At 33.7% G+C, this 26,291-nt stretch overlaps 1 protein-coding gene across 3 annotated transcripts in view; it reads left to right on the top strand.

Moving 5' to 3' along the window:
* IFT74 (intraflagellar transport 74) overlaps positions 1–26,291 on the top strand; it is a 174,147-nt gene that overhangs the window by 131,271 nt on the left and 16,585 nt on the right. For all 3 annotated transcript variants that reach the window (XM_074200242.1, XM_074200241.1, XM_074200240.1), the window contains exons 14-16: positions 1,441–1,494; positions 4,548–4,645; positions 11,970–12,096. In XM_074200242.1, coding sequence (XP_074056343.1) covers positions 1,441–1,494; positions 4,548–4,645; positions 11,970–12,096 — 279 coding nt within the window. The remainder of the gene's footprint in view (positions 1–1,440; positions 1,495–4,547; positions 4,646–11,969; positions 12,097–26,291) is intronic.

Genomic DNA, 26,291 nt, shown 5'->3' with positions numbered 1-26,291 from the left:
TTAGCTTTACTCTCATGTAGAAAAAATTTATCTCCATTATTTTTCATGTTATTAAGTTTTAAGAAGTTTTTGTTTAAACTGGTTATATATGACTGATAAGAAGACCAGTAGTCATTTATTAAGTAAATGTCAACAGACCTTCTGATTTTTAATTATTCTTGGAAATTATAAAAGCATTATTTGTAGTCATTCAGTAAAAATAAATCACTTTTACATACCACAGTGATCCACAAGATGGGGCCACCTTTATGAAAGTCCAATCATAAAACAGAAACCTGGAAATTAGCTAACAGAAAATAGTCAGTTTCCACAGTTGATCCATCCTGTTGATCATGTCCTCCTGCAGTAGATTCTGAATTATGTGAATTATAAATTTCTAAAGATTAGTTATATTGTAAAACCTAACCTAAGATGTAGTGTAATTACTAAGCTGTACCAATTCTTAGCAGAGTACATTCTAGATGCCTATATAATTTAAATCTTTCTGTCACAGAAGAATAAAATACACAACTTTTTTACTTTAGACAGAATCTTTATTTAACTTAAAGCTAGTGGCTCAGAGGTTCCATACTTTGTCTATCTCAGTGAAAATTGAATGACTTTTTTAGAACTGGAATCTTCTTGAATAAATTTCCTGAATGATTTCACAAAGTATATTTTAATGAAATCTGAAGAAAATAATTTTTCCTTATTTTCATACCCTTCAACCTGTCTCTCTTTTGACATCATATAGGTTCTCATAATATTGAGTGACAAACAGTAGTAATATGTGGTTGAATTTGTAATAGTTAAAATGGACACTATATCTCAGATTTAAAGTAACCTTCAAGGGCCACACTCTTTCATATTTGAACTCAATGCATGTCAGACTACTAATTATATAGTCCATAATTTTTGTGGTATAGCAATTATTCCTACTGTGTAACCAGTTCAGTTAATTAACATTTACATGTTAATAGCCTATTTTTAATACACTAGTTTAATATACTTTTCAATAAATTATTTAAAACATTCTGTTGATTTCTAGAACTAGAATTATTTTGTTCTAGCCTGCTGTGACTGAAAAAAAAGCTTCACTGTCAGTTTAAAATACATAGAAGATGTCTGATCTATTGCTGTTGAGTAAAATATGCTGTAACCAAAATTAACTGTGTAAAATAAAAGGTGTATTTCCATATTTATAATATCTACATTAAGTATTCTAATTTAATATTTACTTATTTTTGAATAGACTATTGTTACAATTATATTAATACATAGAATAGACCTATATAACTAGAATATAGTTAAGACAATGTAAAAATTTCATAAAATTACTTGCAATCAGAAACATCTAAGTCACATAAACTAATGAAAATCAAATATGTTGGAAAGTCTGTCACATTTAGAGTAAAATTACTATATCATTTGTGAAATTACAGAATTCTGTATCTCTTATAGGTGAAATGAATCAAAAATACAAAGAGTTGAAGAAAAGGGAAGAAAATATGGACAGTAAGTTCTACCATCAGATTGTGGAAACATATATATATATATATATATATATATATATATATATATATATATATATCTTTAGATATATACAGCATCTTCAGGATGCTTTTCTTCTCTATATATATAGTAATTTTTTTGTTAAAGGATTCTTTTATTATTATGGGGCAGCTAGGTAGATAGAATACTGGGTTTTTAGTCAGAAAGATCTTGCTATGTTGCTCAGACACTTCTGGGTAAGTCATTTAACTGATATTTGCCTCAGTTTCCTTATGTATAAAATTGGAATAACAGCAGCGCCTACCTCAAAGAGTTGTTGTGAGGATCAAAGAAGATAGTTGTAAAGTACTTAGCACAATGCCTGGCATGTATTAAGCTCTTTCTATATATTATCATCGCCGCCATCATCAGCATCATCTTTATTATTATAGTAGATTGAAATTCATACTATACACAAATCACTGTGGGAAGAAGGGAGATACAGATTTAAATGAGACAGTCTTTGTTCTTGGAGTACTTACAATTTAGGAGAAACAATACATATATACAAATAACCGTTATACAAATGTAATATATCCAAAAAAATAGTCCTGTTTCAAGTGTCTCGTCATGGAATGGAAATGACTCCAGAAAGCAAACTCTGGTAGGTTCTAGACTTGAACTCAGGAAAGGCTTGCATTCAAATCCTGGTTTTTATACTCACTAGTTGTATGACCTTTCTAAGTTTCAGTTTCCTCATCTTTAAAATGGGGATAATAGTAAGAAAGAGAATTTACTCAGTTATTGTCAGGATCCTGATGAATGTAAAGGAAACCTTAAAATAATAGATGAATTTCAATTGTTGTTATTATCAAACTATAAAGACTTCAGGCACAGACCCAATATCATGCTGTATTTTCAGTCCAAGGATTGCAAAAAAATAAAATCCATAACATGAGAATTTTGCTCTTGAATAAACCACTTACTGCAATCGCAGGGAAAAGAGACCAGTAGATTAAATTTAGAATTTTTTCCTCCCAAGGATCAAGTTTCATGCAGAAATTTTTAGATGTCAGTTTAAAAAAAATTATAGCTTGCAGAAAACCCTTTCACTGAAGTACCTTCAAAGGAAAAGAAGATCAAAGAAGGTACAACCATCCTTACTTTCAAGAACTACTTCCCATTTTATTATCCTCGTCTTGCAGATTTAAGATAAAGAAGCTCACAATTTTGATAGCCTTTTTGGATATATACATAAAATTGACTGGTCAGTATAGAGTTAAAGCTTTCTACAATAGCTTCATGACATCATTTGGAGTTTTCTTGTTATAAATATTAGAGTGGATTCGCCATTTCCTTCTTTAGCTCATTTTATAAATGAGGAAACTGAGGCAGAGTTAAGTGACTTGCCTAGGAGCACATACCTAGTAACTCTCTGAGGCCAGATTTGAATTCAGGTCCTCTGCCTGCAAAACCAGCAGTCCTTTGCTGGTCTGCTGCACCACCTTACTGCATCTTATCAAGAGTAGTCTAGCTAGGGGTGGTTAGGTTTCACAGTGGATAGAGCACTGGCCCTGGAGTCAGGAGTTACCTGAGTTCAAATCCAGCCTCAGACACCCAGCTGTGTGGCCTTGGGCAAGCCTCTTAAAGAGTAGCCTAACTAAATATAAAGAAACAGCACCAGAAATTTGGCTGTAAAGAATTATTTTGGGTCTTTGGAAAACAAAGAAAACCAACTAAAATTGGTAAATTTCCATTTGCTTTTTTTATTTTCACTTTTAAAATTAATAAATATTTTAAAAAATTAATCTGTTCCTCCCATTATCTCTGCTACAGATATTGTTTCTTTTTTTGGTAAGGCAATGGGTTAAATGACTTGCCCAAGGTCACACAACTAGGTAATTTTTAAGTGTCTGAACCCGAATTTGAACTCAGGTCCTCCTGACTCCAGGGCCAGTGCTCTATCCACTGTGCCACCTAGCCACCCCAGATTTTTTTTTAATTCTAGAAATAAAGCTTTCTCTATCATTATAATAGTAGCTAAAATTTATGTTCCTGGAACTGTGCTAAGCACTTTACAGTTATCTTATATGATCCTCACCTTCCTAGGAAGTAGGTGCTGTTATTATCTATATTTTACAGGTGAGTAAACTAAAGCAAACAAGAGGTTGAGGGTCTAATCCAGCTGTGCACTCACAGCTATTAAATATATGAGGCAGGATTTGAACTCAGGTCTTCCTTACTTCAGGCTCAGTGTTTTATCTACTGTGATACTTAGCTTACCTTGACATATTTGCCCCTGAATATCTACAGAGTTTAGCAAAATAAATTCTCATGTACAAAAATTTTCTGTATTTTTAAGTTTATCATCTCTCTGTGTGGAAGTGAGTGGTAGTTTTCTTCTTCATCTCTTATTCCTTTGTGATCTCTGTTTGTCTAGATCAGTGAAAGAATGACAGTAAAAGTAGAGTTTTGTGAGAACCATACAGTTTTTAAACCATCTGCAAATATTAATACATCTTTTGACACTCTTGATGCTTTTTCAGTAACTAACAATTTGAAGAGATTAAACCATGACTAGAAGAATTGAACTACATTTATATTGTCATATTTGGGAAGAAATTCATAGGTTGCCCCTAGGAAGATATAGACAGTGGTGGCAACAAAAAATCTGATCTTGGGACACTTGGCTATCTTTTTTGGAGTACTTAACAATGAATCTATGTTAAAAGTCTACTAAGGAAATACTTGTAATTCATGCATTAGCATTATAGGAGAAGATGAAATAGTGGAGAATTTCTATCAAAAGTTTGCATATATTTTTCAAATTAAATTAATATATATCTTGATATGTGTATAGAAGATTTCAGTTAAAAGAGAGGAGAGCTAAAGCTATGGGGAAAAGTATAGCTCAGAATTAAGAATGAAAGAGATGGTAAAGGTTTTAAACTGACATTGGGATTTGTAAAATAGAGTGGGCATTAAATTTCTAAACATATAGTGCTAAGAATCAATCACTACCTTTGCATGTCATTACTATATGAATGTAGCTTCTTACCATGTTTTTTGATATATAGCCTTTATTGAGACATTTGAAGAAATGAAGAATCAGGAACTAGAACGGAAGGCACAGATAGAATCCAACATTGTTTCATTATTGGAGCACTGTAGCAGAGTAAGTACTTGGTGCTTTCTTTTTTCTCATTAGCCATATATATATATATATTATGACATATCAAATTTGTTTCCAAAATGAAGTAGTCCTACTATCAATCATATCCACTAAGTTCAGCTGCCTCCACAACTCCCCTAAAATCACCTTGCATATGCCATTAATTATTTCTCTCTAGGAAACTATATTTGTTGGGATCAGGGGAGACACTGTGGGGAAAATTGGCATATATAATGATAAAGTGATAAGCCATGTGCAAATATGATATCAATTCAGAGCACTTAGTAAAATTTAGGTCAGTGAATTGTTAAATACCTACAATAAGTACAAGGTCACATCAATGCATGACATTTTCCAAAGCATGGAAAAGGTGGTTTATATGTGTCAGTAAAGAAAGTACCCACAAGTTGAACTACAAGTTCCTGAAATACTGGTGTGTGTGCAAGGTATTCTTTTAGGTTTGGGGGACACAAATACAAGATATATGGACAGCTGGATGATACAATGGCTAAAGCATTGGCCTTGGAGTGGGATATAATTTCAAATGCTAACTAACTGTGTGACCATGAGGGAGTTATTTAACCTCTGTTTGCCTCAGTTTCCTCATATGATACTAAGAGCACCTACCTTGCTGGATTATTGTGGGGATCTAATGAGATAATCATTGTAAAGTCCTTAGCACACTAGTTTAATACTTAAAATACTTAATAAACACTATATAAATGTTAATAATCATAAGAACTTATAAGAATGAAATATGAATATATATATGTATATATATATATATATATATATATATATATATATATATACATATAACTGATACAAAGCAAAATGCAATGCTTGCAGTAGGGAAGTCTGGAACATGTGTTTTGAGATATTTGAAGAGAAAATGATTTGAGGACAGACTTCCAAATTGAGGGGATCTAGGAAGACTTCTTGGAAGAGATAGCAACAGAATTAGACTTTGAAGAAAAGGAAGGATTTTAACAGGCATCAACTGGAGAGAGGCAATCCTTCCAAAACATAGGTAAAGCAAGTGAGTTAGAAAAAGGAAAAATGAAAGCAGAAGATTTATAGAGGACCTCAATTTCTATAACCTTTTTCATCATAATTCAGTCATATCCACTGTTACATTGTTGGTAGAGCTGTGAACTCATCCAACCTTTCTGGAGAGAAATTTGGAACTACTCCCAAAGGGCAACAAAAATGTGCATACCCTTTGATCCAGCAATACCACTACTGGTTCTGTACCCTGAAGAGATGATGAAAAAGGGTAAAAACATCACTTGTACAAAAATATTCATAACAGCCCTGTTTGTGGTGGCAAAGAACTGGAAATCAAGTAAATGTCCTTTAATTGGGAAATGGCTTAGCAAACTCTGGTATATGTATGTCATGGAACACTATTGTTCTGTTAGAAACCAGGAGGGATGGGAATTCAGGGAAACCTGGAGGGATTTGCATGAACTGATGCTGAGTGAGATGAGCAGAACCAGAAAAAACACTGTACACCCTAACAGCAACATGGGGTTGATGATCAACCTTGATGGACTCGCTCATTCCATCAGTACAACAATCAGGGACAATTTGGGACTGTCTGCAATGGAGAATACCATCTGTATCCAGAGAAAGAACTGTGGACTTTGAACAAAGACCAGGGACTATTACCTTTAATTTAGGGAAAAAACTGATATCTTATTGTCTGATCTTGCTATGTCTTATACTTTATGTTTCTACCTTAAGGATATGATTTCTCTCTCATTACATTCAATTTGGATCATTGTATACCATGGAAACAATGTAAAGACTGGCAAATTGCCTTCTGTGGGGGTGGGGGGGAAATAGGGGGAAAATTGTAGAAAAATAAATAAAATCTTTAAAATAAAAAGTAAAAAATAATAATTGTCATATCCCAGTGTATTCATACCTAGATTTTTCTGAATCATGAAAATGTATTTTAAGATCATGAATTTTTGTTTTTGCAAGTCAGTTGGCTTAAGTGACTTGTCCAAGGTCACACAGGTAATTATTAAGTGTCCGAGGCCAGATTTGAACTCAGGTCCTTCTGACTCCAGGTTCAGTGCTTTATCCATTATACCACCTAGCTGACCCCAAGATCATGAACTTTGATAGTCAACTCCTACTATCACAACTCCCTGTTCTTTGAATTCTCCCATTCTCAGTAACATGAAACCCATTTGTCATGACTTCCATTCCCTTACTCTGTTCCTGTTCTCCCAGGCCATCTCTCCTTATCATACTCAACTCTAACATACTCCAACTTCTTACCTTTTGAAACCTGTTAATCCTCATTTCTTGGTTATTCCTACCATCTTAATTTCTTTGCTATTGCTTTCCATCTTCTTAATAGCCCTAGAGAAGACCAAGAAATCAAGTTCATACTATCCTCTAAATTTGGTCAGGGGATGGCTGTGTTCTCAATGCTGCTCACTTGTTCTACTCTGCTATTACCTATGCTATATTTCATTCCACACAAGACTGCCCTGAATATTTTCCTTTCTTCTCAAACTTCAATTGCATCCACACCCTCCACAGTATAATTTGAGGTCTCACTGCACTGAGAAAAATTGAAGTCACCTGAATCCACCTTAATTAACTTCCTCTAGCCCTTAAAACTTCTCAGAAATATCAACTATTCCATTCCATCCAACCCTACAGGAATACTATTCCTATTCTTGAACAAGGCTAGTTCTACTATCTCTACCTATGATCCCATCTTTCCCAGAAATGTATTCCAATAATTATCTTTTCTTTCTTGTAGGAGCTTCCTATCAGCTCTTTCTTTACTGTTTGTATGCAGACATAGTTAGAGCTCTCTAATTCTAAAACAACTTTCCTAGGATCTTTTTAATACATCTAATGACCTCTTATCTTTTCTCCCATTCACTGTCAGACTTCTGGGGGACATGGGGAAAAATGGCTTATATCTAATATTTTAATTCCTCATTACCCTCTCTCTTTTTAAAATTTTTATTATTTTGGCATTCTTTTTTAAAAAATTTGAGTTCCAAATTCTCTCCCACAATTCCCCTCCCCCACCCATTGAGAAGGCAAGCAATATGATTTTGATTAAATATGTTCCATTATCTTCTTCAACCATTGAAATTTGAACCACCACCAGCATTTTTCTGAATCCTCTCTCATCAAGGTTACTAGTCACTTTATAATTAACAAATCCAGCAGCTTTTTTAAAGACCCCCCATTTTACATAACTTCTTTGTAACATTCGAAACTAAGTTATTCTTTTTTATAAAACTTTTCCCATCTCTTGGTTTTTGTCCAGTTGTCTGCTCCTTCCTGCTTTCCTCAGTGTATTTCCATTTAATCATAGTGTTAAGAGTTCGAAAATATGTTTAAAATCATCTAGTCCAACATAGAGAAGACAAATGACTTATGTAAAGCTATAGAGGTAGTTAATTATAATTAATAGAATTTGTACCCAGGTCTTCTGATTCCAAATCCATTGTTGTTCTTTAAGAGATAAACTCTTGGGGTGGTTAGGTGGCGTAGTGGATAAAGCACCGGCCTTGGAGTCAGGAGTACCTGGGTTCAAATCTGGTCTCAGACACTTAATAATTGCCTAGCTGTGTGGCCTTGGGCAAGCCACTTAACCCCATTTGCCTTGCAAAAACCTAAAGAGAGAGAGAGAGAGAGAGAGAAAGAGAGAGAGGTAAACTCTTGTCTTTTCTCTCTTTCTCTTTTTCTTTCTATTCTTTAGAAAAATTTCATTTTCTCCCCTCTATTAAAAGACAATTAAAGGTGTTTCTAGCTCTCTATTCCTATAAACTAATCTTCTGAACTGCAGACATGTATCTCCAGATTTTTATAGGATATAACTATCTAATAGGACTGTTGACAAAACTTCAACTGAACATATCTATTGCCAGCTTTGTTAGCTTTCCTATAAACTTTCTCTCCATATGACTAAAGTATTCCTATCAGTGGCACCACTGAGTTTCTCATTTTCACCTCACCTCCTTCTTCTTCAGCTGTCATACTCTTTTTTTCCTCTCACATCTTTTGTGGGCTAAAAACTTAATAAGTCAACCTAACCTCTCCTACCACTTCCAGATCTGTCTGTCTTATACAATGATCTGGTCATATCACTCTTCTGCTTTAAAAAAAAAATCTTTGGATATTATTGTTTACTATGTAAAATTTAAATTTCTTTGTCTGCATTTCAAGAGTTTCTACAGTGTAACATCATTTTGCTTTTCCAGACTTATTTCATTTAACTTCATGTAACTTCATGTCCCTAAATCACAGTTCAGCTAGTGTTCAGGATACACTAGCTGAATATAACCTTGTGCTTTCCAGCTTTTGTTCCTCCAAATATTTCTTATGTTTTCTCATCTCTGGGCTTTTTTGTTTGTGTGTTTCTTATCCTATAATACCCTCCCCTTTCCTCTCCCTCCTTATATTTAAGATGTTTTACCCTTTAAAGTTCAATTCAACTGTTAACATTTTCCATGAAATATTTCCCCTACCTCTCAAGACACAAATCTTACCCAACACTTTGGTCTATGCAATTATCGTGTATTATTTTGTTTTAAAGTTATCTGTAAGTGGATCATATTCACCTACCAAACTGTAAGTAAGGAAAATGAAAAAAAAAGTTATTTTCTGGGAATTTTTAGCACTTTAAAACAAGTTCTAATCTTAAACACTAATTAAAATAATAAGCACATCTATTTACATAGAATAGAAAAAGAAAGAAGATTGTACAAGAAACAGCACAGTTTGATTCTTTTTTAAATAATGTAATAATCTCAATTTTTAACTTTCAAAACAAAGTCCTATTTCTCTGATTCTTGCTGGCCTTTCTTCTGTTTTCTTCTGTGAATTAAAACATGCATTAATGATTTTATTTTATTTTACTTTTTTTTGGTAGGAGGTGCTATCCTATTACTCATTCCTTTCTCCCTTCTACTGACCCCCAAATTGGAAAGCAAAAACCCTTGTAACAGATATGCATTATGAAACAAAACAAATCTCCACATTGACTAGGTTGAAAATATGTATCTCATTCCATCTTTTGAGATCAGTCATTCAACAAGATTTTTTTATTAAGCACATAGATCGAATGAAGCACTGAATTAGATGTTGAGGATACAAACATTATATATAGAGCAATCCCTACTTTTTTTTTGAAAGGCAATGGGGTTAAGTGGCTTGCCCAAGGCCACACGGCTAGGTAATCATTAAGTGTCTGAGGCCTGATTTGAACTCAGGTACTCTTGACTCCTGGACCGGTGCTCTATCCACTGTGCCACCTAGCCGCTCCGAACAATCCCTACTTTCAATTTGCTTCTATTTTGTCAGGAGAGACAAGGACGTAAGTATATACAGAATAAATATAAAAATATAAATACAAAGTTAATAATACAAGATAATTTGAGAGGGGTGGCATTAGCAGATGATGGATATCCAAGAGGAAAAGGTAGCTGTCAAATGCAGCAATTTGAAAGCTAAAAAAAAAAAAAAATTACCAAATTTGGCCATTAAGAAATAACTTTGTTCAGTCATTACTAAAGTCACAAACCAGATTGCAAAGGGTTGAGGAGTGAGTGAAAAGAAAAGGAGAAACACTCAGTATAAACAGCTTTTTTAAGGGGTTTGATTCTTAAGAAGAGGAGAGACATAGGATAATAGCTTTAGTTTAATAAAAATTTTAAAAATTGTAATGAGGAGACTTGGGCAAGTTTGAAGGCAGTAGGGAGAGAATCAGTAGTTAAGGGAGAAACTGAAGATTAAAGAGCAAGGAGCGTGATTGAGGTTGCAATCTTATTGAGAAGTTGGGAGTGAATAAGATCATGGGCAAATGTAACTGAGTTGGCCTTGGCAAGGAGGCAAGGGGATTTTGAGATGAAGGGGAAAAAAAGAACTCACATTGAATGTCTTCAGTACAATAAAGAGGTAGAATCCTCAGTTGAAAGAGGGAAAGAATGGAAGGAGTTACAGAAGACTTAGAGAAAGAAGGAAAGGGCTTGGAAAAGCTTTTCTAGAGACCAACTAGGGAAGAATAAAAGATTGCACTGTACAATGAAGGTCCATTTTGAAAATAAATAATATGAGTTTATATTGTACTCAATAAATATGCTTGTGTTACTTCTTTTAGCTCAGCTCAGTAGCAGCCATTAAAAGTAGAAGAAACAGATTATAGCTGAAGTTTTGGCAGGGTATGAGTTGTGATAAAATGGTATAGGTCATAGGAGTTTTGAAGGTCCAGAAGCTTGAGGATGCCTTTTCTAACACCTAGCCATCATAATCCCTTGAACCTCCAAATCATAATCCATCCTACCTCAAATAGTCAGCAAACCATAGTCACCTTTCATTCCATTTCTCTCACTTATTCTCACTCTAAATAGTCCTAAAGCACACACTAATTATTCAAGAAATATTGATTGATGGGCCGCTAGGTAGTACAGTAGATAGAGCACCAGCCCTGGAGACAGGAGAACCTGAGTTCAAAATCATCCTCAGACATTTAATAATTACCTAGTGTGGGGGCGGCTAGGTGGCGCAGTGGATAGAGCACCGGCCCTGGAGTCAGGAGTACCTGGGTTCAAATCCAGTCTCAGACACTTAATGATTACCTAGCCGTGTGGCCTTGGGCAAGCCACTTAACCCAGTTTGCCTTGCAAAAAAAAAAAATAAATAATTGCCTAGTGTAATAATTGACCTTGGGTAAGTTACTTAATCCCATTGCCTTGCAAAAACCAACAAAACAAAAATTATTGATTAACTAGCTCTGATTTAGGAACCATAAGAGTACAAAAGATAGATTACATGTCCTTTTCGTAAGGAGATTACCAATCAATTTGTAGAAATTGATGCAAATTCAAACTCTTTAAATAGATTGACTGAATTTTATTCTCTTTCCCTTATTTAGCATATTCCATCAAGCAAAAGTGATGAAAGCAATAAAATAAAGAAAGCAAAAGTGAAAAAACAGAAGGAATCTCATCTTTTCACTGGACTTTATTAAAATAGTTTGATAATTCTATTAGCATGATACAATTTAAGAGTTGGAAAGGAACTTTTGAGATAATCTGTTCCAATTCCCTCATTTTTACAGTTTGGAAAACTCTGTCCCAGAAAAATATCTTCCTCTAGTTTATTCAGTATGTGACAAAACCAGGAATAGAACCTCATATTATTTATTAAAAACTTGAATTCCTGGTTTAGTTTATTCATTTTAGAAAGAAAATCCTATTCAAAATGTTCTCAAAATCTTGAAAAATATTTTTATTTATTTTTTATTGAGACAGTTCAAATTAATTTTCTTATTATTTTCTTTTAGAATATAAATCATATGAAACAAATATCTTCTATCACTAACCAAGAACTGAAGATGATGCAAGAAGATCTCAATTTTAAATCTACTGAAATGCAGAAATCACAAAGTACTGCCAGAAATTTAACTTCAGGTAAGAACAAATTGATTTTGGTAAGATATGACTCCTGAGTTTTTTCTGGTCACAAATTGAGCTCTCAGTCCATGAAATTTAGCATATGAATTTATTCACAATATAAAACATTATTTTATTCCCACTTTAGATGTGTTTGACTGATGTTGGATTTTTCTATATTACAAGCTCAAAACTATCTTTTTTTGACATGGTGAATTAAAATGAACAATTTGATAAAATTAATTTGTTCGATTCATCAAAACTTGACTCTGGAGGCCAAGAACATGAAACTATGTTACCTTTATTTTTAAAGTATTAGGAGCCTATTTGTAAAAATTCTAATTAAAAGTTGATATAATGTACAGGATAGGTGCTGTAGTAGTTTCTTTTTATGTATTCCTGTTGTCAGTTACATCTGTAATGAGGTGATTTAGAGTTGAATGCAGTAGTTAATTAGTAGAGAGCATAAAGAACCTTGGAGCCAGGAAGATCTGAGTTCAAAGACAACCTTAAACAAGGTCCTAGCTTCATGATACTGCCCAGGCCACTTTACATTTCTTAGCATAAGCTTCTTATTGTCAATGAGTATAATAACAACACCTGCTTCACATGGTTGGTATAAGGATTACCTAAGACAATATATATATAAACCTTGTTAGCAGTTACTTCTAATATCTAATAATTAATAACTATAATTAGCAACTATACTCATATAATTAATAATTATTAATAACTAAGTAGCTTATTAATAGCTATTAATAACTAAATAGTTATGAACTAGTTAACAGATAAAAATAATAGCTGATAATTTTTGCTAGGTAGAAAAGAAAATATGAGAACTAGTAAAAATTTGACAATTTAAAAATTTGCATATATATATATAAATTATATGCAAAGTGATCAAATCCATGTAAATCCTTCACAAAGTAGATATATATAATGCTTAATAAAGTGTTTATTTGAGTTATATTAGTAAAAATTGTATTTGGATACATTATAGATACATGATTGCATGAAATTAAGTGTTTTTTTCTTATCCTTCTATTTTTATCTCCAGAGTATAGTATAGTATATAGTAAGCCTTTAATAATAATAATTATTATTATTATTGTTACTTGTGGGTCATTAGGTTTTGCCATAGTTTCATTAGTTTACTTGTTGGAATTATATGTCAGGATGTAGAGAAGGCAAATGACAATTTCATTGTATATCAGTTATATTGTTAAATATATGTTGAATAAAGTAACATCTCCAAAATGAGAGTTTTTTTAAGAGATATGTATTGGAGGATCCCTCTAGACCCACTCTTCCCAGATTTCACTTAGACTGGTAGATTGGGTCCTTAAGAGTCACTACCACTTCTCCCCTCATTGTTTACAGGCAAATCTTTTGGGTTGCAGATAGTTTCTAATAGGATTCAGCTTAAGACCCTCTTTCTAATTAAGGTCTCATTGATTACCAATCATCCAATCTTAAGTAGCTTTTACAAAAGGATATTCACTAAGATAGTAAAGACAGTTGGTATAAAGCTATCCTCCAAAAATTCTGGGATATAATCCTTTTACACGTGCATGCTGAGTTTGGGGAAAAGTGTGCTGAATCTTAGATAGCATATGTAACAAAGGGGTAACTCAGTTTCAGCTTGATTGGAGGTTGTTTTCTCAATTTCTATAGTGTCTTCATGAAGTTCACTCTTGTTTATAGCTCTTTGCTGGGTCTTAAGGATTGTTGCCCTTGTAGAGTCCTAAAGCTGCTTTTCTTCTACTGTGTTTAATTTGTTCTAGATATATGTTTGTCTAGAACAGTATTTGTTCTAGACATATCTGTAGCTGATGCTGTTCTTGAGTACTACAGCAACAATGATGGGCAATTCATTTCAATCATTTGATGTCCACAAATTCATCCTGTCATCAAGGGAGGCAGAGAGGAGAAGAGACTTTTTTCCCTAACCCAAGTGAGGGTTTGAGTGGTTATTTTTTTGGTAGAGTTGTGAACTAGACCAGTCATTCTGAAGAGTAAATGAGAACTCTTATCCAAAAGACTATAAAACCATGCACACCCTTAGATCCAGCAATATCACTATTAGGTCTTTAATTCAAAGAAATGAAAGAAAAGTTAAAAGGGCTTATTTGTACAAAATATTTATAGCAACTCTTTTTTGTGTTGGTAAAGAACTGGAAATTGAGGGGATGCCCATCAATTGGAGAATGGCTGAACAAATTGGGGTTTAACTATTGTGATGAAATGTGCAAGAAATAACAAGCAGGATGATTTAAAAAATATGGGGGTGCAGAGATTTATGTAAACTCAGGTGAAGTGAAATACTATCCATCTCCAGAGAGAGAACTGATGAACTATAAATATAGATTGAAGCATTCTTTCTTTACTTTCTTTTCTTGTTTTTGTCTGTTTTTATGTGTTTATCCAGATGTTTTTTCTTTTTCATATTTTTTTAGTATTTTATTTTTCCTTTTGTCTGTGTTTTTTAACAACATGGTTAATATGGAAATATATTTTGCTTTACTTCACATGTATATTACTATCATATTGCTTACCTTATCAAGGAGGAGAGAGGCATGGGAAAAGCAGGAGAGAATTTAGAACTCAAATTTTTTAAGAACTGTATTTAAAAATTTGACATGTAATTGTGAAATATTTAATGAAATAAGTAAAAATTTCAGTAAAAATAAAACCCATTTTGATTGTTGGTGTATTTCAACCATATTTTACTGTTTGCTTGTTGAGTTATTTTAAAAGCCCAACCAGTATCAATATTAATTAAACCAAGCTATTGTCAGTTTTCTGAGGACCAATTAATCATTTAGCAAGAGGAATTCATCTTGCCCTGATTATTTAGGAAATATAACATAAAATAGGAAAAACATATCCGCATCAGCATTCAAGTCAGCATTCAAAACATACCAAGAATATTCTCCCATTTTCCTTCATTTTTACCTTCCTCTAAAACTCTGGCAGTTACATTTCCCTGATAATGTGGGATTAAGAATGAGCATGACTGACTCAATGTGAGCATTCTCGTTAATTGTCTTTTTTCAGTTAAAATTAATTACCTACTTGTGTATGTATATGAATAACTGTATATGTATAGATACATATATAATATATTCTATTGTATTTTTTCCTTCTAGAAATTTCCTGAATCTTCTAGTTGGAATAAGATATTTATAATAAATAGTATCCATTTTTTAGGTATAATAAATTATACATTCCAATTTTTGGAATGTTTCCCAAACCAAAAAAGAAGTTATTACCCTTTGGCTAAAGTAGAAATTCTCCTAATCTCCATATTCATAGCATGAATAGAGGCAGCTGTCTGTCAACTACTGCTTTTATTCATATTTTTAGAAAGTATACTCCTGGGAATAAACAAATATGCTGAAGGCATGGTTTCTCAGAAATATTTCATTGGATCAAAATAGTTTGCTACTGTGAACATACTACTCGCTAAAACTCTGCAACTTCATTGCATATCAAAAGGAACTAGACTGCATCCTCTTCCTGTCTCTTCCCCCTGGAGGACCTTTTTTGCTTTTCATTGAGATTGTTGTCAAAGAGAGATAAACTTTACCCTATCCTAACCAATTTTTTTCCTTTTTTAATAAAAAGACAAAGTTTGTTGATTCTTAAATTTATTGTACAATATATCTTTAAATTAGCCTGCACTTCAATTTGTTGTTGTTGTTCAGTCATTTCAATCATGTCTGACTTTTCATGATCCCTTATTGGGTTTTCTTGGCAAAGATATTAGAGTGATTTTCCATTTCTTTCTCTAGCTCATTTGACAGATGAGAAAATTGAGGCAACAGGGTTAAGTGACTTGTCCAAGATCATACAGATAGTATCTGAGGTTACATTTGAACTCAGGAAGAGGCTTTTTCCTGACTCTTGGCCCAGAACTCCATCTGCTGTACCACCTAACTTAAGTTACAAACCTTAGTGTAGCTAAGTTTTCACTAGCCCATAAAAATTCCTAATTGCTCAGCACATTCCTTGTCCTATTCCTGGTCATTATAAGTTTTATTAATTTAAATTCTTATTCCCTCCCTTTCCCCCATCTCCTTCCTGTTCCTAATTGGTAATTCAGCTAAATTTCTTTTTAAATTTTTTAAATGGAAATAGATACTTCCTTTTTCATCTTATCAATAGGATTGATGTTGTGCCACAATGTTTTTTTATCATGGTTACATGATATATAGTTGAGTCTTAAGAAGCTTCAGGAAGGTGAAGACTGAAAATATTTGAGAGTTTTAATGAAACCAACTTTCAAAAATCATTTTGGTAGATTATATTCTTTTTTTCAGTCTGTAATAAGATTAAAAAATATAATTGCCATGAGAATAGCTATGAACAATGCTTTCCCCATCCAAAGGAAGAAAAATAACCCCCCCAAAAAATACCTTCAGAATCTGATGAATACCTTATAAAAAAAATCTCTTACCCTTAATCCTAATTCTTCATACTGAAAATGACTAATCTGTAAACATGTTTATCACAGATGTGTATGTACAATGTTAACCTGTTTGCCACTTGAGGGGATGGGGATGGGGATGGGGAGGGAGGGTGGAAGGAAATTTTGTAACTTAAAAATATACATATGCATATGGATGAATAAAAATATCTACATAATTGTACATAAATAAATATTTTCTTTTTATATTGAACCCCAATTACAGTTTACTTAATATTTGTATTATACTAAGTAGGAGCTCATATTTTCACCCATATAGAAAGACAGGAGAGGAAGTACAGTGTACTAAAGAGCATCAGAGTCTGAAAGGCCTGGATTTCAAAAATCTTGCCTTTGAAACTTGTTTGGCTATGTGATTGATCCTGGTTAAGTCATATTTCTCAGTATTCTTAGTCAATTTTCCAGAATTATAAATTGTAAAACATTTATTAATTTGTGTTGGCACAAGGAAATCTCACTGGAGTTCTTAAGATGTTGGAAATCACATATCTGAAACTCCTTCCTGTCTCTGCATTTCCAGGAAAGAGAAAAAAGAAAAGATAAGCAACTCTTATCTGTGATGAGTGTTTAATACAACAGTGCCTTGCCTGAATTTTAATTGCTATTCATTCATACCATACTTATGCTAAGTTGAGTGACCCCCAAGGTTCTGTCCTTGTTTCTTTTCTCATCTTTTTATGTCCCTTTTCTTGGCAATGTCACCAGTGTTTATTGATTCATTCATTCATCAGCTCTCAAATCTAGATATCTAAGTTTAGATCTCCAAAGCTCAGACCTGCATCACCCAAATGTCTCACATTTCATATATATGAAATGCATTAGCCCACCCATTTATGTGCCCATCCTAGAAACTTTTCTATTTATATTAAGAATCTACTGTTCAGGGGCAGCTAGGTGCTGCAGTGGATAAAGCACTGGCCCTGGAGTCAGGAGGACCTGGGTTCAAAGCCGGTCTCTTAAAGCTGGGACACTTAATAATTACCTAGCCGTGTGGCCTTGGGCAAGCCGCTTAACTCCATTTTCCTTGCAAAAACCTAAAAAAACATCAAGAATACACTGTTCTTTTAGTAACTAAGTTTTACAACCTCAGTCATCCCAAGTTCTTCACTCTCCCTCACTTAATCCAGTGACCAAGAGTCATCAGTTCTACCTCCAGTGCATTTCTCTCATCCCCTTTTTTTCAGTCACATAGGCAAGTTCTCACCTAGTTGAGTCTTATAAATTGTCTTAGTCTCTCCCTTTTCCTTTCATGCACAAAAGTTCTCAAAATAACTTCCGTCAAGCACAGGTCATTCCTGTGTTCAAGAATGTGCAGTAGCACCCAATTGCCACTACAATAAAATACAAACACCTTAGCCAGGTATTTAAAACCCTTCACAGATTGCCTTCAGTCTGTATTTTCAGTTTGTCTTTCACACACACTCTGTTCTAGCTATAATGACTTATCCGTTCCCTGAATATGACATTCCAGTTCCTCATCCTTGCATGTGTTGAATAATTTCTCTCACCTCTGCCTCTCAGAATTCTTAGTTTTAGATCCTTCTGATATATGGGAAGCATTTCTTGATTCCCAACTTATTAATATTTTCTCCTTCCTCAAATTATCTTAGTTTCACTTTTTTTGTTGTTGTTTTATCCCCCCCAATAAAATCTAAGCTCCTTAAGAACAGAGACTTGTTCTGTTTTCACTTTTCTATTCTTTAGTACCTTGCACTTAGTAGATGCTTTAATATATATTTATTGAAATGAATAAAATTGAGTTGCACCATTTGCTTTAACTAAATAAAACTTCATTATAATATTTGGTTAACTAATTATGTCTATTATTAACATCAAATCTCGGTTTCCTATAAGAACTTAACTGTCTATTAAAAGTTTAAATTTATATAAATATAGCAAAGATATTCAGAAATTAGTTGATTGATAAAAAAGGTCTTTTAAACAAGAAAATTGTATTTGGGACTTTAAAAATATAAAAATTAATAAAATAGACCTTTAAAAATCATAGATAAGGAAAAAGCTAGTAAATATAGAAAAATCATTTCAGGAATTTAAAATATCTATTTTTAATCTAATTGCTTTTAGTTAAGTACTTTTGAATAATGTTAAAGTAATTTTAAAATTATCTTTTAATATCTTTCCCATCATTCCAGCTCTTTGACAGTGTCAGCAAGCGATATTTTATAGGAATATTTGATTCTTTTCCATGACATCATTCAAAAAGGTTAAAGATATTGTTCAAATATAACTAGCATTCTTAACTTGTTATAGATACTTAAGATTTTCAGGTCATATTTTCAGTACATAATCTCTCTTGAGTTAGTGTATTCCAAAGGATAGTAATTGGAATTTATATGTATGATTTATTTTTTATTTATTAAATATTAAATATTTATTATTATTTTAATTATTTATTTTAAATTATTTATTTTATTTTATTTTTATTTATTGTTTTTATTGGTTACTTCACCAAACAAAACCATACCATGAAATAATTGATACATTTTCATTATTCTCAGTTTTTATGTAAGAAAATAAGAGGTTAGAGACTTAAGCAATTTGTTCAAATAAAATAATAAGTAGCAGAGATCTTCTAATTCCATCTCCAGTCATTCCCTAACTTCCAAGTATGAAGAGAAAAATTTATTTCTTAAATTTTTATCATTATTTTTTTATGGAATGAAGAATTCTATTTTTTTATCTATGTTCTGATGCACAACTGATGCTCTCAGTTTTGTGGACTTTTTTTGGTTTTGTTTTCACATGAAAAACAGTATAGTCCACTAGAAAGAACACTTGACTCTGAAGTCAAAGGACCTATGTTCACATATTTCCTGTGTCCCTCAATTCCTTTGTGACCTTGAGCAGTTCCTTTAGGTTTCTGGTTCTCTTCAATTGTAAAATGAAGGAGTTGAATTGAGATCCCTTCTAGCCCTGAATCCTATTATCTTGGGATTTTTTGTTTGGTTTGGGTTTGGTTTAGTTTGGTTTGGTTTGGTTTGGTTTGGATTGGATTGGTTTTTTTGTTTGTTTTTGTGAGGCAGTGGGTTAAGTGACTGGCTCAAAGTTATACAACTAGTATCAAGTGTCTAAAGCCAAATTTTGACCCTTAGGGTGCTCTATCCATTGCACCACCTTGATCTTTGTTTAGGTATATCAAATAATAATGAGAATTATACCTCAGGAACAAATATATGATCCAGCAAGGGCAAAAGTCCCACCATAGATGATTAAAATTCTAATGAATAGGAGAAATAAAACAGAAAGACATCAGATAGGGAAGGATTCAGGAAGCTAGATCTTTAAAGAAGAGAATTGCAACAGGCATGGATGTATAAGGACAGCTAGTGCAGTAGATAGAGCACCGACCGTGGATCAGGAGGATCTGAGTTCAAATGTGACCTCAGACGCTTAATAATTACCTAGCTGTGTGACCTTGGGCAAGTTACTTAACCCCACTGCCTTGCAAAAACTAGGGGGGGGAAAGTCATTATAAATGCTAAGAGCCTAATCACTTCAAAAGTATGGTTTTAATTTAATGTTTTATATCTTTTTGAACAAAAGATTTCCATATCTTGACCTATATTTGACTCAGAATTAGATTCTTCTCCCTCACACTCAAAATTAGTTACCGAATGTTGTACATTCCATATTTAATAACATTTCTTCCCCATATTCCCTTCTGCTATTACCTTCTGATAGGTTTTCATTACTATCCCCCATGGCTATTGGCTTATTACATTTATTCCCAGCTCCTTTCCTTTCTTTTTTCAAACTATTTCTTATATTCCTGTCATACTTATCTTGATTATCCATTAAGCAGGTCATATCACTGATTCTATCTACAAATTTAAAAAAAAACCCAATATCTTCAGTGATTCCTGCTCTTTCTATCAAATTAAGAATCACCACAATCTAGTACTGCTATATCTTTTTGTTGTTATTTCATACTACTGAATTTATACATCTAAACAGAGAACAGTTGAACAGGTACAGAGATAGGGCCTGTTTATTACAGAGAAAAATCCAATTTGACTTAGGCATGGAATTAAAAATTGAAATTTTATTAAGACACTGATTAGTTTTTCTACCTATTAAATTATTTATTAGCATTTAAAGCCTGAATCAAATACCATTAAAGACTGATTGAAATACCATTTTGTTTGACAAAGCTTCATATATTTGTTTCAATTCCTTATATATCTTTGATATGCAACTTTTGCCAGAGATATTACTTAAGATTTTTCTTCCAATAAATTGCTTCTTATTCTAGCAGCACCTGTTTTTCCAGCAAAAAATAATTGAGTCATTTATTTTATCATGTATGATCATCTCAATCAACTAACTGTTTCATTAAGAATTCTTTTCCTAGCCTTGGTTGTTTAAGGTATTGCCATTCTCCTCTGATTTTTTGGTCATGTGATCTTTTAGATTTAGGTTATTTATATACCTGGAATTTAATGTAATTTTCCATATAAAATACTGATCTAAGCCCAGTTTCTGCCAAACTGCTTTCTTGTCTTTCCAATAGTTCTGGTCAAATACAAAGTCCTTAACCCATTCATTCACCTTGGGTTCATTGAACTCTAGGTTACTTACTATATTCAATTGCTTCTGAATCATTTTTACCTTGTCAGTTCCATTGATCAGCCTTTCTATTTTTAGATCAATACCAAATTGTTTTGATGATTATTTATTTTTAATAGTTTGATGTTTCTCTTAATTAACAGTTTTTAATTATTTCCTTTCTGATGCACTTATATATCATTTTGTATTTTAGTTACCTATATATGTCATATCTTTTTTTTCTTTTAAATTTATTTTTTATTCTCATTTTGTACAAATGTTTTTTTACATTAATAAAATATGTTTGTTTACAAGTAAACAAAATACCCCTCCTCCCCCATGAATATAGATAGACTTGCTTGGGTGAAAAAAGTAAAGGGGAGAGAAAAAAATTAAAATAAAAAAATAATAATAGTAATAATTGTAGGTATGGCCAGGTGGTGCAATGGATGAAGCACCAGCCCTGGAGCCACGAGCACCCAAGTCCATATCCAGCCTCGTAAACCCAACAATCACCCAGCTGTGTGACATACAAGCCACCCAATCCCCACTGCCCTGCAAAAAACAAAAAAAAGAAAGGAAAAAAAGACCCAAAATAAAATAAAATAGTAATAATAGTAGGGGTGGCTGGGTGGCAGACAGAGCATTGGCCCTTGAGCCAGGAGCACCTGGGTCCAAATCTGGCCCCAGATACCCAAAGATCACCCTGCTATGTGGCCCCAGGCAGGCCATCCAGCCCCACTTGCCCTGCACCCTCCCCCAAATAATAACAAAAAATGTGCTTGAGTCTTTGTTCCAACACCAACAACTCTGTCATGGGTGGATCTCATTCTTTATGATAAGTCCATCACAAAAATTATTTCCATATTTTTCCACCATTGCCATTGCTGATTGCAACTCCCTCCTTTCTTATTTCTCCACTACCATGTACTCTGTTTTCTTTCTCCTTTCACTCTGACTCTGCTGTAGGGTCGCTGAGTGGTGCAGCAGACAGATCCCTGGTCCTGGGGCCAAGAAGCCCTGAGTCCCCATACCACCCCTTAGGCCCAGAATCCACCTGGCCCTATGGTCCTGGGCAGGCCTTCCAATCCCAGCCCCTTGCAAGAAGTAAGAAAGAAAATGTGTTATATCTGGTCACTTTCCCCCCGTGGTCCATCCTCTCCTCCTTTATTCACATCCCCACCCCTTCCCTCTGCTCCCCCCTCCTTCTTACTCCAGATGTCTGTACCCCATTGAGTATATATGCTGTTTCCTCTCCTAGCCATCTCTGATGAGAGCAAAGGTTCCCTCATTCCCCCTTGCCTCCCCCCCTTCTATATCATTGCAATAGCTCATTGTAATAAAGAAAAATCTTATGTGAAATATCTTGGACTATTACCCCTCTCCTTTTTCTTTCTCCCATTCCATTTCCCTTTTTTTCTGACTCCATTTTTACACCATTTTTTATCTTCGAATTCAGCTTTCTCCTGTGCTTCAACTATAAAAGCTCTCTCTACCTGCTCTATTAAATGCGAAGGTTCATATGAGTATTATTAGTGTCATTTTTCTATGCAGGAATACATGCAGTTCATCCTCATTAAGTCCCTCATATTTCCCCCCCCTCCTCCAATCTCCATGCTTCACCTGAGTCCTGTATCTGAAGATCAAACCTTCTGTTCAGCTCTGGCCATTCCAAAAGGAACCTTTGAAATTCCCCTGGTTCATTGAAAGTCCATCTTTTTCCCTGGAAGAGGACATTCAGCCTTGCTGGGTAGTTCATTCTTGGCTGCATTCTAAACTCTTTTGCCTTCCGGTATATTGTATTCCAAGCCCTACGAGCTTCCAATGTAGCTGCTGCTAAGTCCTGTGTGATCCTGACTGCAGCACCATGATATTTGAACTGTGTCCTTCTGGCTGCTTGTAATTTTTTCTCTTTGTCTTGGGAGTTCTGGAACTTGGCTATAATATTCCTAGGGGTTGGTTTTTTTGGGGATCTCTTTCTCTGGGGGATCGGTGGATTCTCTCCATTTCTATTTTGCCCTCTGCTTCTAGAATATCAGGGCAATTTTCCTGTAGTAATTCTTTGAAAGTGACGTCAAGGCTCTTTTCCTGATCATGACTTTCAGGTATTCCAATAATTTTTAAATTATCTTTCCTAAGTCTGTTTTCCATATCAGTTGTTTTTTCAATGAGATATTTCACATTTTCTTATAATTTTTCATTTTTTTGTTTTGAAGTATTGATTCCTGATTTCTGTTAAATTCATCAATCTCCCTGAATTCTATTCTTTGTCTGAATGATTTGTTCTCCTCAGAGAGTTTTCTTATCTCTTTTTCCATCTGGCCAATTTTGCTTTTTAAAGCATTCTTCTCCTCAATAACCTTTTGAACTGTTTTATTCATTTGACCTAAGCTGGTTTTTAGCATGCTATTTTCTTCAGCATTTTTTTGGATTTCCTTGACTAAGCTGCTGACTTCATTTTCATGTTTTTCCTGCATCTCTCTCCTTTCTTTTCACAGTTTTTCTTCCAACTCCCTCATTTGATTTTCAGAGTCTTTTTTTGAGCTCTGTTATAGCCTGAGCCCAATTTCTGTTTTTCTTGGAGTCTTTAGATGCAGGAGCTTGTGCTTCCTCATCTTCAGACTGAGTATTTTCGTCCTTCTTGGGTTCATTTGCAAAATATTTCTCAATAGTCTTCTTTTTGTTTCTCTGCTTGCTTATTTTCCCAGCCTGGGCCTGGTTTGGGTTGTTTCTTGAGCTTTTGTGGCACTCTCACAAGGGTCTCAGTGTGTGAGGCTCTGTCCTCCCTCCTGGTCTGTGAATGACCATAAGCACCCCCCTCTGCCACGGGGCTGAGGTGGGGGGCGGCCTGCTGTTCTATGTGGGGGCCTAGACTGCTATCAGGATCTGAATGTGGTCAGAGCCCCAGAGTCCTGTTCCAGACGCAGAGGACAGAGCTCTCTATATGTCATATCTTAGATCATATACTAAATAAACTTTATATATCTTCTAGTACCTAACAAAAGGCTCTGAATTCACTAGGCATTTAAGAAATATTTTTCAAAGTTTTAAACAAATCTGGAATGAGATTTGAATTCATGGAGGACATCAAAATTAATTATTTTACAATATCTAGCATAGCTTTCATACAGAATAGGTGTTTGATAAATGTTTCTTGAGATGAATGAATAATTACTTAATTACCAACATAAGTTTAATAACAAGTAATTTAGCATAATGAATAGAAATTTGAAAAAAGGAAATTAGAATAGATAATTCTTTAGCAACACAGAAAAAAGTTTGCTTTCATGTACTGGAATTGTAATATGTACACATTATATTTGCATTGTATATTTAAAATGTAGATCAATATATTTAGATATTTATAATCTTCAGTTCCTTTGTATCTACCATCCTGTTGCTTTCAAATATGCTCATGTTTCTCTTAAAAATCTTTGACTACTATTATTCCCTCAAGTTATTGTCCTATATCTATCTTCCTTTTCTCAAACTCTTAGAAAAAACTGTTCACATTTTTGATTGACAGCTGGAGAAACAGCATTTATTAAGCACTGGGGATACAAATACAAGAAAGCCGGACAGTCTCTGCCCTTGAGGAACCTATAGTAATAGAGGAAGTCAGCACATGTAGGGAAGTGGTGATCAGTGAGAAGTGTTTTGGAGTGTTGGTTTTGTTTTGCTTTGTTTTTTTTCAGAACCAGAGATAGAGGAGACTGTGTAGGAAACGGTAGGGGGGTTTAGAAGGATATTGTGCAGCAGCTTGGCATTAAACATGTGCCAAGCATTGTGTTAAGTGATGGAGAAACAAAAAAGGCAAAAACAGTCCCTACTCTTGAGAAACTCACAATCTAATGGGGGAAAAAATACCAAAACTACTTCCAGTTCTTCATATCACATATTATGAGCTAGGATCCAAAAATAGCATTTTCATTGTCATTGGGAATAGTCTCTAGATTTTTGTGACCCTGCTTTCTCTTTGCTTCTTATTCTCTTTTGTCAGATCACCATTCATGCCATCAGGTCTCTCACCCTTGCTCTATAAAGCTCCAAGGCTTATACAATGCACTCTTCTCTTATTTTCTCTTTTTTTTTTTGTATTCCTTTTTGGTGACCTCATTAATTCCTATGTGTGTAATATTTATCTCTGTAACAGTGAAACCCAATTATATATTCATATTAAAAGGAATTTCCTTTGTACCTCCAAACAAGGTGGACAAGGAATTTCTAAACAACCAGAAGCTGAGTTATCCCTCTGCCATGTCACATGCTCTAAGCTTGAATTCTCATTCCTCAATTCCATATGCACCCATGGGAGAATTTCAATAACAACTGCTCTTATACCTTAGTGAATATACTGTTTAGAAAGCTAATTAAATCTACCTGATTGATTGTTATCAACTGATAATTATGGTGGGTCTTGGGAGCTATAAAATATCCCCACCACTCTCTCACATTTAATCCCTAGAACCTTGAAGAGAATCACAAGTCTGGGGACCAAACTCATCCCAGGAGTAGAAATGGGAGTTGGAACAATCTTCACAAAACCTGCATTTTACTCATATGTTTACATTTTTTCACTTATGGAAAAAAGGCTACTTGAGAGCAGAGTCACTTTTTGTCTTTATATTCCCAAAATTCAACCTAGTCCCTAATATAAAGTAGGTGCTTAATAAGTTTATTGATTGATGAGAATTATTAACTATTTTTTATAACTATTTGTTTTATTTTTCATCTTTTGTCATCCCTCCAGTTTCATTTAAAAATGCTCTTGGGGTAATATGGTTTAATTGGTTTTCTCTCTTGACTTTCTGTAGACTTAATTTCAATTTTTTCCCAGTATCATCCTTTGTGTTGTTTTGCAAATAAATTTGTCCTCTATACTTATTCATTCTAAAATTTAAAAACCACCAGATATTTTAATAACAAAAATTATAATTATGGTATCTATTTGAATGTATACATATTGTACACTGACTATCATATTTGATCCTTAAAATACCATGTAAAATAAATATTAGTAATATTTTAAAGTTAATATTTTAAACTTAGGAAGGTTAACTTATTTTTCCCAGTGTCACACAGCCAGTAAACAAGATGTGAACAAGTTTTGTTTTGGGTTTTGTTTTTGTTTTTGTTTTTAGTTTTTTAAGGCAATGGG

Source organism: Macrotis lagotis, chromosome X, assembly GCF_037893015.1.
Source record: "Macrotis lagotis isolate mMagLag1 chromosome X, bilby.v1.9.chrom.fasta, whole genome shotgun sequence".
In the NCBI taxonomy this organism is placed as follows: Eukaryota; Metazoa; Chordata; class Mammalia; order Peramelemorphia; family Peramelidae; genus Macrotis; species Macrotis lagotis.
This window is presented reverse-complemented; position numbering and strand designations above follow the sequence as displayed.